This window comes from Cetorhinus maximus, chromosome 1, assembly GCF_964194155.1.
Source record: "Cetorhinus maximus chromosome 1, sCetMax3.hap1.1, whole genome shotgun sequence".
Taxonomy (NCBI): domain Eukaryota; kingdom Metazoa; phylum Chordata; class Chondrichthyes; order Lamniformes; family Cetorhinidae; genus Cetorhinus; species Cetorhinus maximus.
The window spans coordinates 40,641,282-40,660,250 of record NC_135879.1 but is presented as its reverse complement, the minus strand read 5'-3'; the positions used below and the strand labels follow the sequence as shown (position 1 = coordinate 40,660,250).

The 18,969-nt window shown below is 41.9% G+C and overlaps 1 protein-coding gene across 4 annotated transcripts in view; it reads left to right on the top strand.

The window, feature by feature from the left end:
* The window catches only part of exosc9 (exosome component 9), a 101,219-nt gene extending 83,584 nt beyond the window's left edge, over positions 1 to 17,635 (top strand). For 3 of the 4 annotated variants that reach the window (XM_078540130.1, XM_078540121.1, XM_078540101.1), the window contains exons 8-12: positions 6,433 to 6,525; positions 10,087 to 10,229; positions 15,346 to 15,524; positions 15,609 to 15,687; positions 16,976 to 17,635. In XM_078540130.1, coding sequence (XP_078396256.1) covers positions 6,433 to 6,525; positions 10,087 to 10,229; positions 15,346 to 15,524; positions 15,609 to 15,687; positions 16,976 to 17,075 — 594 coding nt within the window. In that variant the 3' untranslated portion in view covers positions 17,076 to 17,635. Of the gene's footprint in view, positions 1 to 6,432; positions 6,526 to 10,082; positions 10,230 to 15,345; positions 15,525 to 15,608; positions 15,688 to 16,975 lie in introns of all 4 variants that reach the window. The other variant, XM_078540110.1, reaches the window with a different exon arrangement.
* The last annotated feature ends 1,334 nt before the right edge of the window (positions 17,636 to 18,969 follow it).

The following is an 18,969-nucleotide window of genomic DNA, read 5'->3' as shown; positions in this document are numbered from 1 at the left end:
ATTAGTTTCTTCACTTCCCCTCTGGTCCTTCTGTATTCATCCTTACTCTCCATTGTACTTTCTACCTGACATCTGTCGTATGCGCACTTCTTCATTTTCATCTTCACCTCTATCTCTCTCGTCATCCAGGGCATTCTGGATTTATTTGTCCTATCTTTCCCCTTCATGAGAATATACCTTGACATTGCCTGCAATACTTATTATTTGAAGGTAGCCCATTGTTCAGCCACTGTCCTTTCTGCTAACACATGATTCCCACTCACTTGACTCAGATGCATTGTCATCCCTTTGAAGTTGGCTTTCTGCCACTTAATTATTCCTGCTCTGGATGGTGCCCTGTCCTTTTACCAAGACCAACCTAAACATTATGATACAATGAACACAGTCTCCTAGAGGTTCTCCCACTGATATTTGATCCACTTGGGCCAACGCATTCCCCAGAACCAGGTCCAAAAGTGCATGTCCTCTTGTTGGACCGGAAACATACTGCTGCAGAGAATTATCTTGAACACATTCCAGGAACTCTTGCCCCTCATGTCCCTTTGTACTATTCCTATCCCAGTCTATATTTGGATAATTGAAATCTCCCCATTATGATTACTTTTAATTCTGGCACCTTTCTGTAATTTCTTTGCAAGTTTGTTTCCCCACATCCCTTCCACTGGTTGGTGGCCTGTGCACTAAACCGATCAATGTTATTGCATCTTTTTCATTCCTTGCCTCTAGCCAGAGAGATTCCGTCCTTGACCCCTCTGGAACATCCTCTCTCTTCAGTACTGTAATACCATCTTTAATAAATATTGCCACTCCCCCCAACTTTTGTTTCTTTCCTGTCTCTCCTAAACACTTTGTACCCAGGGATATTTAACGCTCAGTCCAGTCCTTCTTTGAGCCAGGTCTCTGTTATAGCAATAATATCATAATTCCATTTGTCAACTTGTGCCAGCAGTTCACCAATCTTATTAACCACACCCTGTGTATTCACACACATGCACATTAGTCCTGATTTAAGCTTTTTTACTTTCCCCTTATCCTGACCCCATCTAATGACTTACTATTGCCTACTCTAATTCTGTCAAACTCTCCAAATATTATATCTACCTTGATACCAAGCTCTGATATATCCTCATTATCAGTTGATACTTCACTACTTCCCACTGCCAGTTTTTCTCCTCTCCATTCTGAATTTCCCCCCGGGTTCCCATCCCCCTGCCAATCTAGTTTAAACCCTCTCCAACAGCACTAGCAAACCTCCCTGCGAGAACATTAGTCCCAGTCATGCTAAGGTGTAACCCATCCTTCTACAGGTCCCACCTGCCCAAAAACCAGCCTCAAAGCCTCAGAAATCTAAAGCCCTCCCTCCTACTCCATTTCTCCAGCCAAGTGTTGAACTGTACAATCTTCCTATTCTTATGCTCACTAGCATGCGGCATTGGGAGTAATCCTGAGATTGCTGCTTTTGAGGTCCTGCTGTTTAACTCCCTTCCTAACTCCCTAAAATCTGCTTTCAGGACCTCATCCCTTTTCCTATCTATGACATTGGTCCCATTGTGGGCCCCAACCTTTGCTCACCCTCCCCAAAAGAATGTCCTGCAGGTGCTCTGTGACGTCCTTGACCCTGGCACCAGGGAGGCAATGTACCATCCTGGAGTCACATCTACAGCCACAGAAATGCCTGTTTGCTCCCCTAATTATGGAATCCCCTATTACTACAGCACTTACACTCTTCATCCTCCCCTCCTGTGCAGCTGAGCCACCCTTGGTGCCATGAACTTGGCTCTTGCTATAGCCCTCTGAGGAATCATCTCGCTCACCAGTATCCAAAATGGAAAAATGGCTAGAGAGTGAAATAGACTGAGGGGATTCCTGCACATCTGCCTGTTTCTCTTAGATACTCTGGCGGTCACCCATTCCCTCTCTGCCTATGTACTTCTTAGCTGCAATGTGACCGCCTCTCTAAATGTACTATCTACATAACCCTCAGCCTTGTGGATGCACCACAGTGACTCCAGCCGCCGCTCGAGCTCCGCGACTCGGAGCTCAAGTTTTTGCAGCTGATGACACTTCCTACAGGTGTAGTCATCGAGGGCATTTTGTGCCTGCACAACTTCCCATATCCCGTAGGATGTACATTCCACATGGCCAAGCTGCACTGCATACGTTAAACTTTATATACAACATTTACTACAGTACTTATTTTCTAATTTATTTTAAAAGCATTTCACATAAACTGCTAATAAGAAGCTAGGAAACTGGTGATTCTTGTAGAAGTGCAATATACTCCTCATTAAATCAAATGAAAATATGTCTCTGATTGTTTTCTGTTGCTGAAAGCTTGGAATGCAATTGCCAATGCTGTTGGTTGTACTTTATGTTGCATTGTGTATGCTGTCACATTATTGCTTTTGGATTATCTTACTTTTTTTTCCAAAAGATCTATAAAGTGACATCTTGCCATTCTTTTGCCTATGATTATTTGGTCTAAATTCTGTTGATTTTTCTAGACTACTCTCCTGTCGTCTAACGTATCTGCCATTTAGATTTTTTTTGAGTAATGGGCATCATAATACTGATGAATCTCATTGATTTGCCAGCATTAGACAAGAAAACATTTCCATTTGGAGGTTATAGTACATTAGACAAAAAGGTATGCTTTCCACACAATTCTTAAAAGGCCATGCATTGAATTACTTCATCCTGACTTCTCCAACAGATTGATTAATGTCTGTATGCCCTACTGTTTTGTGTAAAATGTTAATTATACATGATGCAATCATTTGATTTTCTATCAATTTTAGTTAAAGATGATCCATCTTCCTTGATGCATTGATATCAATAGGATCCCACCATTTTCACTCACAGAAGCACAAGTAGCATGTAGGCCTAAACCTGCTCAGTACGACAGGACAATATGGTCATGAACTGGCACTCAAAAGCAGTATTTAAAGGAGCACACTCCTTCAAGCACACAAATTGGTACCTGTTGTAGACTTTCATCATTCATTTTTCCATTGGAATGCAATGATTTTTCAGTTTTTTTTTTGACATCCAAACCTTCAAGCAGATTAGGGCTGAAAGTAGGATTCATCCTGGAGTGGAGGAGGTGATTGTGTAGTGAGACCCACTATATATAGGCTGCAACATGTGACATCAGTTACATTAGTCAGTCTACAATATATTACCTCTATCAAGAAGTACACTGATGTTGTCTTTGCCAAGGCCAGTGGTTTTAAAACATTCCCCATAAATGTCAGCAGGAAAGGCCTGTAGGCTATGCAGCTAAAGAAGGCCTTTTATAAGTTCAGGCTGTCATTAACTACATCCATGTAGCGGTATGGCTATTTCCCAATAAGTCAGCAGCCCTCATGAACGGGAAAGGTATGATTGTACAGCTGGTGAGCGATCACCTACATAAGATGTCAGTCACCATCTTCACACTCTTTGACTCAGCTCCGGAAGTCAGGAGCAGTCTGCTTGGGACTAAGGCATTTACACTGGCTCATGACATCTGCATGACCAGCCCTTGCAAGCTGAACAGGTACCATAATTTTCTAATCCTGTCAGAATATAGCAGTGGTGCGAGAGGACTGGGAGACCCCTAACGTTGTACTGTTGTTTTAAAAAGGGAAAAGGGATAAACCGAATAATTACAAGCCAGTCAGCCTAACCTTGGTGGTGGGCAAATTATTGGGAAATTTCTAAGGGACTATATTAATCGTCATTTAGAAAAGCATGGATTGATAAAGAACAGTCAGCATAGATTTGCTAAGGGAAGGTTGTTCTTCACACTCTTTGACTCAGCTCCGGAAGTCAGGAGCAGTCTGCTTGGGACTAAGGCATTTACACTGGCTCATGACATCTGCATGACCAGCCCTTGCAAGCTGAACAGGTACCATAATTTTCTAATCCTGTCAGAATATAGCAGTGGTGCGAGAGGACTGGGAGACCCCTAACGTTGTACTGTTGTTTTAAAAAGGGAAAAGGGATAAACCGAATAATTACAAGCCAGTCAGCCTAACCTTGGTGGTGGGCAAATTATTGGGAAATTTCTAAGGGACTATATTAATCGTCATTTAGAAAAGCATGGATTGATAAAGAACAGTCAGCATAGATTTGCTAAGGGAAGGTTGTGTCTGACTAACTCTTCAATGGCTGATCATTGTTCAATTACAATGTTGCCTGCTAATCTGAATCCAATTTACCTAGGCCAGATCTGTTCTCAACCTGCTGATTTTGGCCCTCTTGCAATTTTTACTCTGGATTGCTCCTTGTCCTTTTGCATAGATAATCTAAAACTTGTAATACTATTATTGTTATTCCCTAAATGTTCCCCTACTGACACTTGCTCCACTTGACCCACCTCATTCCCAAGGACCAGATTCAGCAATTCCATCTTCCACATTGGATCAGAAATGTACTGATCAAAAAAGTTCCCCTGAACGCATTTAAGAAGTTCTTCTCCCATCTGTTCTTTACACTAAGACTATCTGGTATTACTGCCCTAATAATCCTGATATTAACTACTCTACAGTTCTTTCACTCTATGTAATTTCTGTGCAAATTTGCTCCTCTCTATTTTTCCGACTAGGAGCTATAGAATGCGCCCTGTAGGTGTAATGTTATTTCTATTGTTTCGTAACTCCAAGCAAATAGATTCTGCCCTTGACAACCCCCACCCTCCCAGAACATCCTCTTTCTCCAGCACTGCAATATTCTCCTTAATCAACATTGCCACTCCTCCTTTCCTTCCCAATCTTTCCTGAGTAGGAAAGAGAAAACATCATTCAACCTGTTGCTTAATCTATCTGCTCCAATTATGTCCATAGTTTCCCCCCAGGTCTGTGTGGTGACTTGGATCAAGGCCAGCCAGCCCCGTGTTCAGCTCCTCTCTAGTTATTGTGAGCCAGTTTCTTCTGCACACTGAGTAGTGTGTGGTGATAAAGTATTGTGCAGGTGTGTGGGAGCTTCTTGTGTTGTGCATGATTGGAGGGAGAAGCAGCAAGTTGTGAGCAAGGTGTTGAGATTTGTGCAAGAAAGTGACTTACCGTATAAACAACCAACACTCGTGGCTCGCACAGCCAGCTGATTACTCCAAACAGATACCTCTTGGGCTGGTGTGCACTGACTCAGTTTCTTCCAATCTTAACTTGTCATTTCAACAAGAAATTAAACTTTTACTAAAATTCTCCAATATCTCAGTGGGCAAATTGCACTCTGTGATCTAGCACCGATGCAGAAAGATCAGAAAACTCCTGCTTTAAATCTTGGTCTCTGAGGTGTTACTCTGAACACAGAGTGGGGCAGTGAGCTGAGTCAGAGTGGAGTGTCCTTGGAAAGTTGGGTGTCAACTTTTACAGGAGGTACATGAAAAATTAAGGACTTTTTGGCCAGAAGTTGGGGGTCGACTTTTACATGAGATCGATTATTACTCAAGTGTATTCAGTAATTGAAAAGCAGCAGAAGAGTGAAATGCTAAACAGTTGCTGCCAGGTAAAAAAAGTAGACTGCTGGCGCCTCATGTGAGGCCACCAACAACAGTTGAGTGTGGAAGAAGAGTTGGTACAGTACCCACTGTGATTCATAGAGAAGCACCTGGTAGAGGGAGGGAAGTGTTTGTAATGCCGAGGGAGAGAGATGGGCAGTATGGGGAGAAATACTATGGTCAGGTCTATTACAGAGAAGTAGAGCTATTAAGACTTCACTTTGTCTTTGGTCAGATAGTTGAAGCATTGTAGCACTGAACCCGTGTCCTGTGGGTGATGCTGCAGGCATTGGCATTGTCTGCCACCTGCCTCAAGCTAATACCTCAATTTTAAAATTCTTGTTTTCAAATCCCTCCAAGGCTTTACCTGCTCCACATCTCTAGATCCACCTCAAACCCTACAACCTCCAAAAATCTCAACCCTTCTTCAATTCTAGTCTCTTGCAAATTCCGCATTTTAACTGCTCCACCACTGGTGGCTGTGCTTTCAGTTGCCTAGGCCCTAAACCCTGGAATCCCTTGCCCAAATCTCTCCGCTTCTCTACCTCTCCTCTTTAAGATCTTCCTTAGGACAGATGGGTGACTAAAAGCTTGGTCTTAACATTTCCTTCTGATAACACTGCTGTAAAGCACCTTGAAACGTTTTACTATTTTAAAGGCACTATAGAAATACAGGCTGTTGTTGTAGCGTCTGCTTGGGCACCTTCTGCCTCTATTTATATAAATGGACCATCTATAATGACATGAGAACAAAATCAACCTCAGTTTTGATGCCCTTATGTTGAATAGACTAGTGATGTTCACGGTCGAGGATATCACACGAAAATGACCTAACGGTGAGATAATGGAAGGCTGCTGGTACCTGCGGACTCTTATATAAATCAACATCTGCAGGTAAGAAGAAGAAAATGGGAAAATGCAAGAACAATGACCTTATTGTTTCGTTTTAGGTTCTCCGTTGTACTAAAATAGCTGGCGTGAAGGTGGCAGAGATCACAGAACTAATGCAAAAAGCTCTTGAAAATGATAAAAAAGCCAGGCAAGTTTATATTAAACTCGTAATGTAATATTTTTTGTAAAGAGTGCTGTGTTTTGACAATTATTTTTTTAGATGATATTAAACAGACAGATTCAGTGTCTGGTCTGTACTGAGTTTTCACTCAATCAGGAGACAAAGGTATTAGATTTAGCCTCAGTGTCCCTAGACTGGGGAGAGGCAAATTTGGCTGTGGTTCCTGATTATTATCCAGTGTCTTCTGCTGACCAGTGCATCAGTTTGGTTTTTGGTGAGGAAAGGTTAAGGCTCACCTACAGTCCTGAAATGTTTGAGTTCTTGACATTTCCTGTCTAGTCTTCCACCCAAAAAAACAGCCACTTGGATGATATACTTTTGGGAGTGGGGAGGAGCAGAAAGTGCAGCGTGCACCCTTGGTAACAGATCCCAACATGTCACCCTTTGGGAGTGGGATAAAAAAGTCATTAGTATCCAAATATGTTTTGATCTGCTTACTTAGATCAATCAATCTTAAACAAAAGATTAGTAGTGGGCAGCTCTTCAAAACACTCAAATGGTACTCTCAAATGCCAACTTTATATTTTCAGGCAACAATGAGAGTGGTATTTTTAAAATTGAAAGTGCATGATTTTTCAGGTATACATTTTTTTTAAATTGTCTCTGCTGAAATATATTGTCAAAGTGATTAATTCATCCATCAAGATTGGTAAGTATAATTTAAGTATTTTAATGGATAATACATACTTTATATTTGTCAGATGTCTGAGCTAATTTCTAATTTTTAAAGAAAAATTACAGTCTCAAATATATGGAAGCAAATGTTTTTTGTGTTGGACATTTTTAAGACTTTTAATATTTCAGATTCAATTCAGAAGGGTGAATTTAAAAGCTGGTGATAGGGGATACATAGGATCACAGAATTGTTATTTGCAGAAGGAGGCCATTCAGCCCATTGTGTCTGCATTGGCTCTCCAAATGAGCATTATGACTCAATGACATTCTCCTGCCTTTTCCCCGTAACCCTGCACATTTTTTCTATTTAAATAATCATGTAATGCCCTCTTGAATGCATTGATTAAACCAGCCTTTACCACACTTCCAGACAGTGCATTTCAGACCCGAACCACTTGCTGTGTGAAAAAGCTTTTTCCTTACATCACATTTGCTTCTTTTGCATATCACATTTAATCTGTGTCCTCTCGTTCTCGATCTTTTTATGAGTAGGAATAATTTTTCCCAATCGACTCTGTCCAGCCCCCTTTGGTTTTCAACACCTCTATCAAATCTCCTCTTAGCCTTCTCCTCCTCTCCAAGGAGAACAGTCCCAACTTCTCCAATCTATCTTCATAACCGAAGTTTCTCATTCCTGGAACCATTTTCGTAAACCTCTTCTACACTCTCTCCAATGCATTCACATCCTTCCTAAAGTGTGGCGCCCAGAACTGTACACATTTGTTCATTTGGTCATCTGCCCATTTGTTCCTCCTCCATGTACAATTATGATATTGCCACCAAACCAAAATCTTGTGGGGAAGGAGAAACCCTTTTTTTAAAGCAACATTGGGCCGTAACATCCGACTAGCGTCGGAAAGTGCTAGCCCCCAGAAATTAGAAGAAATAAGTGCACGCTTACCTGGTCTTGAAAATTGCGTAGCACTTGCGTTCGTTGGAGCTGATTGGGGCCTGCATTGTAAGAATCCTCACAGGCCCCAGCGAAGTCTAGATCCAGCGTATTCAAGGAGGCCACGCCCACTTTTTTATGGCACATGCTGCTGTAAAACAGGCAAGTTTAAAGGGCCAGGGAAATTGACAGGACAGGGAGAAGGTAAGTGTCTAAGGTAAGTGGCTAGGATTTGGGGATTAGGGATGTCCGGAGGTCAGGAGTGTCCGGAGATCAGGGATGTCCGGGAGGTCAGGGGCATCCAGAGGTTGGAATGGGGGAATGGGGGTCTCGGGGAAGTGGGGGGGGTCCGAGGTTGGAGGGGGTGGTCTGAGGTCAGGGGGTGTAGTTTGGGGGAGTTGTTCGGAGGTCTGGGGGGACCAAGATCGGGGTCAGAGGAGTCTGAGGTCGGGGGCGGGGGGTTCAAGGTCGGGGTGGGGTTGGGGGGGAGGGGGGCGGGGGTCAGAAGGTCAGGGGGATCCAAAGACCAGGGTGGAGAGGGGGGTCTGGAAGTTGGGGTGGGGGTTTCTGGAGGTCGGGGTTGGGCTGTGAGGTGTCAGCGTTTTGAGGGGGGGGGTTCCAGAGGTCCAAGGTGGGGAGGGGTCACGGTCTGAAGCCTTGAGGGGGGGGATCCGATGTCGGGGGGGTGTGGGGGGGGAAAGGGCGGGCTGAGGTCAGTGGGGGAAGGAGATGGGGCTGTCAGAGGTCGGGAGGGGGATGGGGGTGTCCCATGGAGGGGTAGCGGGGAGTCCCAGGGGCGGGGGTGTGGGTTTGGTCTGGGTCTTTACAATAGTTACCTAGAAGCTAGAAGAGGTTTTAATTCTTCTAACTTTTTCTGGGTAACCATTGTTACAATCCCGGCGGAACCATCAAAGTTTGCGATTTAAATCATATTTTTGGATGGTTCCCAGCGCAGCGCAATTGTCCAGAGGAAGTTAGCACTTCTGGGCAATTGCTGTGCAAACCCTTGCCTGGGAACTTGCCAGAGGGATTCCCCAGCGCATATTTGGGGTACCCCCCCCAAATCCGACACTGGGGAGCGCGGAAGTTACGGGCCATAATCTTTGAGATTGGTGCACTGCAGATTGTGGTGGTTTGATTGTCTACCTGAGTGTCACCACCACCTTTTCAAGGGCAATTAAGCATTATCCCATGAAAGAATAAAATAAATCCTTTCAGTCACTACTCACGTGATGTCCATATTTTTGTAAAAGAGGAGAATTTTGCACTTCATGCACGGGACACAAATCATCTTTCCCAGGGCAGTTTTTGGCATTGCTTGATGGTTTTGGGTCAAACTCACCGTCGATTTGGGCAGGTGCCCAGCATTCTGCCAGGATTCCACGCTGTTCAGCAGAGGCCAGAAAAATTAGGGAGGGTTTCCCGAATGAATCTTCAAGGGGACAGAGCATGATACAGGTAGAGGACCAGCTCTTTTCCCTTGATTTCCTCAAGAATGTATTTTGGTATTCTGTTATTGGCAACTAAATCAGACAGCTTCAGCACTTTTCATGGGGACAAGCTTATGATGGAAGCAGGTCCAGGATAAAGATACAACTCTATTTGTGTATCCTGAGATGCATCGTTAGTTTACATGCTCTACACATGTGGCCTCAATAGTTGCAAATCCTTTGGTCCTTGCAATTTCTTTTTTTTTAATCTTGGCACATGTACCAGCCCCTAGTAATATACTGTGTTCTAGTGGCCTGAGGAGTGGAAGCTTCCTGCATAGGAGATTCCCATCCCAGGATGGACAGAAGTCCCATTTAGTTTCCTTCCTTCCTTCCAGTAGACAGTGATATCAAATTGTAAAGAAGACCATAGTTCAAGTAAATAATTTGATAAATTAATAATAATTGTAAACCCAACGGCTAAGATTTTATGCAAAAGCTTAATAAATTATCTGTAAATTTTACATTGGGCAGGAAGGAAGGTGGGAAATTTGGTTTTGCAGAATCCATACCAAACAAGCGGATCACTACCTTTAAGCTTGATGAAACTCCAGTGAATACAGATGGTGTTGAAGAACAAGCTGAAGAAATTGTATCAAAAGCTGAACCATCCACACTACTGTATCTTTTGCTCATTGGTCTAGTTGCTAATGCTAATTTAAAGCTGATTGTTAATCTGCTCAGTAAAGCATTTTATACCTGCTTTGAAACTAGCTTTATATTAATATTTTAAAATTTAATGGTTTAAGTTAATCATTTCTTGCTGTCCTGTTAGAACTCTTAATCAGTTTGTTGTTCATACTTTTAATTTGATTATTAATATACGATTGCATGCACTAAATATGATAGGATGTTACATACAATGTACTGGAGCAACAGAAAGTTGCAAGTCCACGATGTTTATTTGAGTGATAGAAAAAAGTAAAGAAAGACAGACTTGCAATTATATGGCACCTTTTTACAACCTCAGTGCATCCCAAAGTGCTATACGAAAGTGTACTAACTGTAGAATGTAGGAAATGGGGCAGCAAAGCCCCACAAACAGCAATGTAATAATGACGAGATAATCTGTTTCTTTAAGTCATGTTGATTGAAGGATAACTATTTGCCAAGACACCTGGATAACTCTTCATGCATTATAAATTGATGTTCCCTTTACTGTTGGTATCTTGTGATCTCTCCTGATGAGTGCAAGACGAAAAGCTTAGACAGCATGTCTCTTTTTTCAGCAATACTCTGTTGCTCTTCTTCGAAATAGTGCAATGGATTCTTTTACATCCTTTGCTTTAACATCTCATCTGAACGACAGCATCTTAGACAGTGTAGCACTCCATCAGTTCTGTACTTGAGTACCAGCCTAGATTTTTATGCTCATGCTTCTGACTTAGAGGTGAACTGAACCACCGCCAACAATTTTTATTACTTCTGACAATATTCAATGGCTGACAAGCAATTTGTTATTGAAAGAATGAAGGGTGAGGTGAAATAATGTGAAATGAGGCTGATGTGGTGCATGTACATTGGCATAGACTTGTTTGGTCGAATGATCTGTTTCTATGTTGTAAAATTCAATATCACTTTGATTTAGATTGCTCCCTTCATGATGTAATGACATCCCAAGTGCACCACTGCCAAATAATTACGTCAGGCCATCAGGCGAACTTCTCTGCTTTTCAAGTAGTGCCATGGGACCTTGTTCTTCTAAGAAGGCAGGTCATCTCATGTTTACCATCTCATCCGGTAGATGATGCTTCTAAAGTGTAGAACTCTCTCAGTTCTGCACTGATGTGGCAGACCTAGATCATCATTAATTTGCTATGTGTTTTATTACTTATGAAAATGGCATTTAAAACTCAAAAATTACCGTCTACTGGCAGAAGTGAAATAGATATTCTACTGGGTGCCATAATCGATAACAATGTTGCTGCTGATTTGTTCTGACAAAGCTTACACTAATAGTTCATGTCCTGTGCCTAAAATCATAAAATGTTACAGCAAACAAAGGGCATTTGACCCGACGAATTAGTGCCATTGTTTTCTCCACATGAATCACCTTGTCCAATTGTACTCATAGGCCAGAATTTTATGTTCGGCGTACGGGCGCAAGCCCGCGCGTATTATGACGCGATGATGTCGGGTGTGCGTCCCAATGTCATCGCGCACTCGTGCGATATTTCATTCGGCGGGCGCCCGCCGATAATTGAAAGGCCTATTAAGGCTATTAACAAGCTAATTAAAATCAAATTAATGCTGCCTGTCCAACCTTACAGTTGGCGGGCAGGCGAAAAGGCCAAGTGGCCATTACATTTTGTAGGAAACCTCATCCGCGAGCAGGATGAGGTTTCCTAAAGCAAAGAAACATTAACTGAAAACTTTATTTTTGAATTAAAAACATGTCCCAGCTCATGTGACAGAGTCACATGAGGGGACTTTTTAAAAACTGTCTTTAATAATTTTATTTAAAGCGCTTCAGCCTCCCTGAGGCAGCTCCGTGTCTCGGAGGTTGAAGCAGTCTTTTGCATGCATGCGTGAACCGCACGTCAGGCCCACTCTCCCTCCTCCCCCTGCCTGCACAGGTAGTGCTGAGCGCTGCCACTCGCGATCCACAAAGGGCGGACCTTAATTGGCCCGCCCATGTTGAAATTGCGTAGCAGAGCCGATTGCAGGCAGCAGTTGGCTTCCTGACCACCCCCACCTGCTCCCGCCAAGCCCGCCTGACGAGGGAAAAATTCTGGCCTTAAATTCCATGGTTGCCTTTAATATTCCTCTTTCAAGTAAGTAATTCAATCTTAAGACTTTTTGATCTCGAAGAATTTTTTTGCAAACTTCAGCCGGATAAGGTGTTAAACTAATTTTACTAGGGGAGCAGGAAATAAACAGAAGAGGCCTAAAAAGAAAATAGAATGGTGAAGATAGAGAAGATACAGTAGATGTACTAGTACAGAGTGGTGTCCACTGGATCAGGGTTCTCAAACAAGAGTCCATGAGAACCTTTCAAGGGGTCTGCCCAAAATAACTGGAGAATATGTAGAATTGCCGTATATGTCCCTATGACAATCTGTTGTACGTTCTGCTTACAAGCCCCCCATCCTCACAAATTTTTAAACCTGCACTTGCGTATCATAACCATTTGTCTCAGTCAACAGTCAGTAACTGAGTGTCGCTGCTCATGCAGGCTAGTGAAGGCTTGCAGCTGTAATGTATCACTACACCCTTCACATGAGCTTTGATCTGGTATTTATGCCTCTCACCCAAGCTTCAATCTGGTGCCCAGCACCCAGCAACATGTTTCACATTATGTAAGTAACACAGAAATAATAATAAATATATATTTAGTTGTATAACTAATTTTTATACAGGTAAATGTACTTGTGTTGTTCTGGAAGGTTTATGGATTTTTTATAACATGAGAGGGTGGTCTCAAACTCAAAGATTGAGCACCTCTGCAGTAGTTCACTGTTCAAAGGCAGGTGCTGATACAGCTGGAAACTGCACTGACCTGTAAGAATGTGGTTACATGGGCAACAAATTACAAGGTAATTAAACACATTAGTATAGGAAATGGGAATGGATGCCTTCAATTTTGACATATTAATTCCAGGGATTTGATGAATAAAATAGGAAACGAGATACTTACTGGAGAGGGAAGCTGTGATCTAGTGGGTAGTGTGGAGACCTAGTTCACCAATGGCATGGGATCGATAAACATACAGGGATACAGATCACTTTACTGAGAAATCAGGATGCAATTTATCTGCCTTCCTCCCCTGCCATGCTGTTGCTAGACAGGATCACCAGCAGTTCTTGGCCCTAGCCATTTACAGTACTTGAACACACTCGGAGAGCAGGGCTTGGGTGCCAGCAGAAATAGCAAGAAAATGAGGCACAGTTGCAAACCTCTGAGGCTGTTTGTGATTGGAAGCCAGAATCCTAGGCAGTGGGGGACATGCTGACACTATTACTTCTATGAAACAAAAAATAAATGAAAGGGCCCTGGCTGAACATTTTTGGACCACCCCAGAACCCCTCTAATCAGGGCATAATGCCAGGTTTAAGTGCCCAGCAAGTGGATCATCAGAGAGATTAGATCAGAGGTCAGAAAAGATTCTCCCATCTTATTGCATGCCTCAGACTGGTCCATGGCTACTATAAGCGCAGGACTAGCTCCAGTTCTTCAAGAAATGCTAGAACAGCTTGAATGGGGCAAAGACCTAAATTGCACCTTTTTCCTGACATTGCCCCTGGATGTGCATTCTTTGGAAAGCAATGGTTGGCAAAATCCACCTTAACTTCAAATTCTTTTATGGCTTCATCCACCCTATTTTTGTAATCTATGTAGCCATCATTCCTCCTGCACCCTTTGGTCCAGTGATTGTCCTTTAGTCCATTCCACTCCCTCTCTTTGTCCTGTCTTTTGTAGCAGAGCCTTCAGATGCCTCAATCCTTCATTTTGGAACATTCTGCTTAAGTTGCTTTGTATCTCTACTTCATTCTCCGTCTTTTCATTTATAATTTCAATCACCTCTAATTCTTGCACATGGCTGTACATCCATTCCTTCCATCTATTACTTGCTTCTACTCACCTGTGAATATAAATGGTTGTTGGTTTGTGTAATAACAGTAATAAAAGTAAAAATAAAAAAGACAAATAGCAAGGATGTGTAGCCTTTTATGCAAAGGGAAAGTTGATTTTAACAGAAACGGATCTATCTGCTCCAAGTGCAGATAAAATGGAAACCCTGTGAACAGGGATAAAAGACAAGAAGGGAAAGGAAACTGGCTGTCCTGTCTCCAATAAACCATTAGATCAGAAAGAGGGATTGGATCAAGAACTTGGTAGGCACAGCAACAGAAATTGGGTGGCTTCAATTTACCATGGATAGATTGGGAATTCCATAAAAGTCTGAGTAAAATTATGACCCCGGGCTGTTATATGGACAGTTGGTAAAAGGACTTGTGTGAACTGGGGAACTATTGTTCATGATATTAACCAACAACCAAGAGATTGTAAATAAAAATAAAAATACCTGGAAAAACTCAGGAGGTCTAACAGCATCTGTGGAGAGGAACACAGTTAACGTTTCGAGTCCGTATGACTCTTCAACAGAACTAAGGAAAAATAGAAAAGAGGTGAAATATAAGCTGGTTTAAGGGGGGAGCGGGACAAGTAGAGCTGGATAGAGGGCCAGTGATAGGTGGAGATAGCCTGTAAAGTAGGTTAGAATCAAAACACCTTTTTGACAGTCACTACAATATGGTAGAATTTAAGGTTCAGTTTATGATGGAAAGATTAACTACAATAGAAAAAGCAATTTTAAGATAGGAAGCTGGGCTGGACAGTGCAATTAGACAGGAAGGCATGATTTGAAAGTATATCATGTTTAAAAATACTAAATATGTATTTAGTATATTTATATACTTTATGTCTAAAGACCCAGTATATAATAGATACATACCGCTAGTGAAGAAGGGTCGCATGGGAGAAGGCTTGATATGGACAGCAATGGAAGTAATGTAGAAATGAGGGCAAAAAAGTGATTGTTTCTGAAATACAAAGCATTGAACATGGCAAACCAAGACTAATTAAAGTGGCAAACTGTACAATACTATATAATAACTTTAGTGTATCCAAACCTTATTAGGTAGCAATTAATAGATTTTTGAGAAAGTGTGGCACATTTTTGTTTCTACATAGGCTTTATAGCGCTTGAGTAACATTTTTCTTAACTGGAAAAAGCGTTCCAAAACCAATTGTACGTGCTCCTGGAACAGGTCAAATCGGGGAAGGGATTCAAAATGAATGGATGATTGATGATCTTGAGGAAGAGGAGGAAGAAGATGAAGAGGATATCGTTCCTGAACCAGGCGGCCAGAGTTTGGGCAATGATAATGAAAGAGCAAGCACACATACAGATGGTAAATATGCTGCATTTGTGTTGTCTTGTGTTCAGTTTAGCATTTGAGACTTGCTGACTTTTCATTCTGTTTCTTTTTGTATAGTTGAGGTTATCCAACTGTCAGAAAGTGAAGAGGAGGAAATTATAATACTGGAACCAGAAGGAATGCAAATAAAAGGAAGGTGGGTTGGAAACCTGTTAAGAAGTGAATTGCTTGATACTTTTATTTAAAATTTAAACCCGGCTGGCAGCTAATTTGGGCTAATTATTGGTAACTACGGGGCCTTCATAGGCCACACTCCCTCACCAACTGAGATTTTTAGATGGCAATGCAGATGGCCCACACCCAGGCTGATATGATAGGTTCAGGGTGGAAGTTGGGAGGAGGAAAGGGAGATGGATCACATGAGGGACCCTCCTCAACCGTAAAGGCTACAGCTGCGGTTGTTGGCCGTCCCCTAGAGGGATTGTCCCTCCACGATCACAGCCAGGCATTTGTGGCTCTGTATTTTTTTTAATTGACCTCTTCTTCAGAGGGTACCTCCATCTCTTTCTCCATCACAAATTGGCAGCTCCCACCTCATCTGGTGGGGCTGCTAATGTATCAGTTCTGGACAGCCTCCCATTGGCCTGGGCCTTGAAAACTCCAGATGGGCCTGTCTGGAACACACCATACAGACTCGGGACCTGGATCTGAACCAGCGGCCAGATTCCTGACCCAGAGTTGAAAATCCTGGCCATTATGTGTACTGATGTCTGTCTGTTAAGGCAAATTATCAATTAAGCTGAATATTTCACAGCTCGTCCGACCTTACGGTTGGCAGGCAGGCAAGAAAGCCAAGAGGCCTTTGCACTTTCTAGGAAACCTCATCCACAGGAGCGATGAGGTTTGCTAAAGCAAATAAAAATAAAATAATTTTAAAACTTAATTAATAACTTGTCCCTGCTCACGTGACAGAGCCACATAAGGGGACATGTCTCATTATGTTTTTATTTTCTTTATGTTTTTTTTATAACTCTTCGTCTCCATGAGGCAGCTCTGTGCCTCAGGGAGATTATGAAGTGCGCACTTGCACGAATGCGCGAAGTTCATGCTTGCCCCACTCGCACTCCCCACCCCGCCCTCGCAGGCAGCGCTGAGTGCTGCCGCTCACGTTTCACGCTGGACCGGCCTTAATTGGCCCGCCAGCGTGAAATCGCCTTCCAGCCCCAATCCTGGGTGGTGGTCAGCTTCCCGACCGCCCCCGCCAAGCCCAGCCGACATGGATGAAATTCAGTCCAAGGTCTTGAAATGGAATGAAGTAAGGTGGTAGAAAGCTCATAAGGAGCATTAACACCAGCGTAGACCTGTTGGACCAAAAGGCCTGTTTCTGTGCTGTAAATTTCAAAGTATGAACTTTTTGTAAAACACATTTGAGTCAGCTACTGTTTCTGAAATTGATGATCCAATATTTTTATTTCATCCTTTAGAAAGATAAATTCAGAAGAAGCTCAGCAGACATCAACAAATGAAATAGTACCAAAAAATAAAAACAAGAAAAAACAGAAGAAAAAGGGGACTCTGTTGTGATATTAACCATCAAATAATTTAATATGGATTCTGTTGAAGCTATGTAAGAGTACATAACTTTTATTGTGTTGCATGTTAAATATGCTCCTCTAAGAGGAGGCATATAAAATAAATTGCACCATTGCAGGTGTCAAGTAGGAGGTTTGGATAAATATTCTTGACATTTATCTATAAATTTATTAAAAAAGCTACTGTATTTTGAAAATTAAGAATTTTGGATAAATTTGTTTAAAATCCCTTTAGGATTTTTGCTAACCATTTATTGATACCTGGTTGACTAATTGGCAACTTCTCAGGGATTTTGTTAATTTTTACTTCATTCCACCTGTTACTGTTTTTAGTTGTTTTGTTGCTAATAGTTCAGCTTAGATTTTCTGCCACTTCTGCAGATGTTGCCTGTAAGAGCTGTAAAACAAATTTTATCTTTTTATTCTTCACCTTTTTAAAATTGTCTTTTTATTCCTACTTTCAAACAGTTTTGATAATTTGCTTGAATTTGTTTAATTAAACCTGTTTAATTTTCTTGAATAAAATCCTGTAGAGAATTTTGAAAATGACAATAGATGATACCTCAGAATCTGACCATCACAGCTTTTAGTCCATCAGTGGCAAAAGACATTGTATTTTCATTGTTACTTTCTGTTTTAAGTTTCTGTCTTCTGATGTTTTAAATGCAGAATAACAGACAATAATTTCCATTTTTATAGTGCCTTTTACATAGTGATACACCAAGAGGCACTTTTGAGGCATCAGGAAAAAGTGGACACTGAGCCATGGATGGACATAGTGGGTGGAATCTTATGAGACCACCAAGACAGGACTGGGAGGGAAATCTGAAAGGTTGCCATCGGTTCAGTGGGCTGGCTTGCTCACCTCTGGGTGATCTTGCCAGATGTGGGTGAGCAATGGAAATGGTGGGTAGCAAATTAGTGACAATTAACTGACCACTTGAGGCCAGTTTGGGGATGTAAAGATGGCCGTGCAGCGGAGGCCGCAAAAAATTTAATAATTTCACACATCTTCCAAGGGTGCTCCGTCTTCAGGAGCCCTCATGTTTTCCTGCATAACTTAGCACCACCCACCTCTCCCAGTAGGCTGCTGGCAGAACATCACTGCCGGGTGTCTGTTCCACCTGCCATCTTTAATTAGATGGCGCTCCCAGAGGCGGCCTCTTAATTGGCTTCCAGTATGATTGAGCAGGTGGGCAACCAGGCATCACAAGGAGATTCGGGACCCACCTTTGGTCCTGATCTCCGAAAATCTTCACAGGTAATAAGATTCCATCCATGCTAAGAGGAATACTGTCTAGATAAATGGAGGAAGTAATATTTTCTATCACTGAAGCTGAGAAAATTATCTACTCCCAATATCCTCACTTTGCAGACCTTTATATACTAAATTTGGGTTTATTTTTTTGCTGAAATGTTGCTGTATTATGAAATCTTGTTATTTGATGCTGAAACCATTTAAATATTTTGCATACCTTTCTTTCATCATACCCTTTCACTTATGACAAAATTGTAACTCCATGGTCAATTAAATTTATGAATAAATTGATGTAAAATGTTAATATTGGTTGTTCATCAGTATTACAGATAGGCTATCTGGACACTTATGTATTGAGGCCAATGTTGGGTTGCCTTTTTTGTTCAAATGCCCCAAAATTTTTATATAGCATCTTTAATATAGTAAAATGTCCCAAAGCACTTCACAGGAGCCTTATAAAGCAAAATTAGATAGCGAGCCAGATAAACCGATATGTCAGATGGCTGAAAGGTAAATGAAAGAGCTAGGTTTAAACAAGAACTTAAAGGAAGAGAGTTAGAGAAGGAATTCCAGAGCTTACGGCCTAGGCAGTTGAAGGCATGGCCTGCGGTAGTGGAGCAATTAAAAT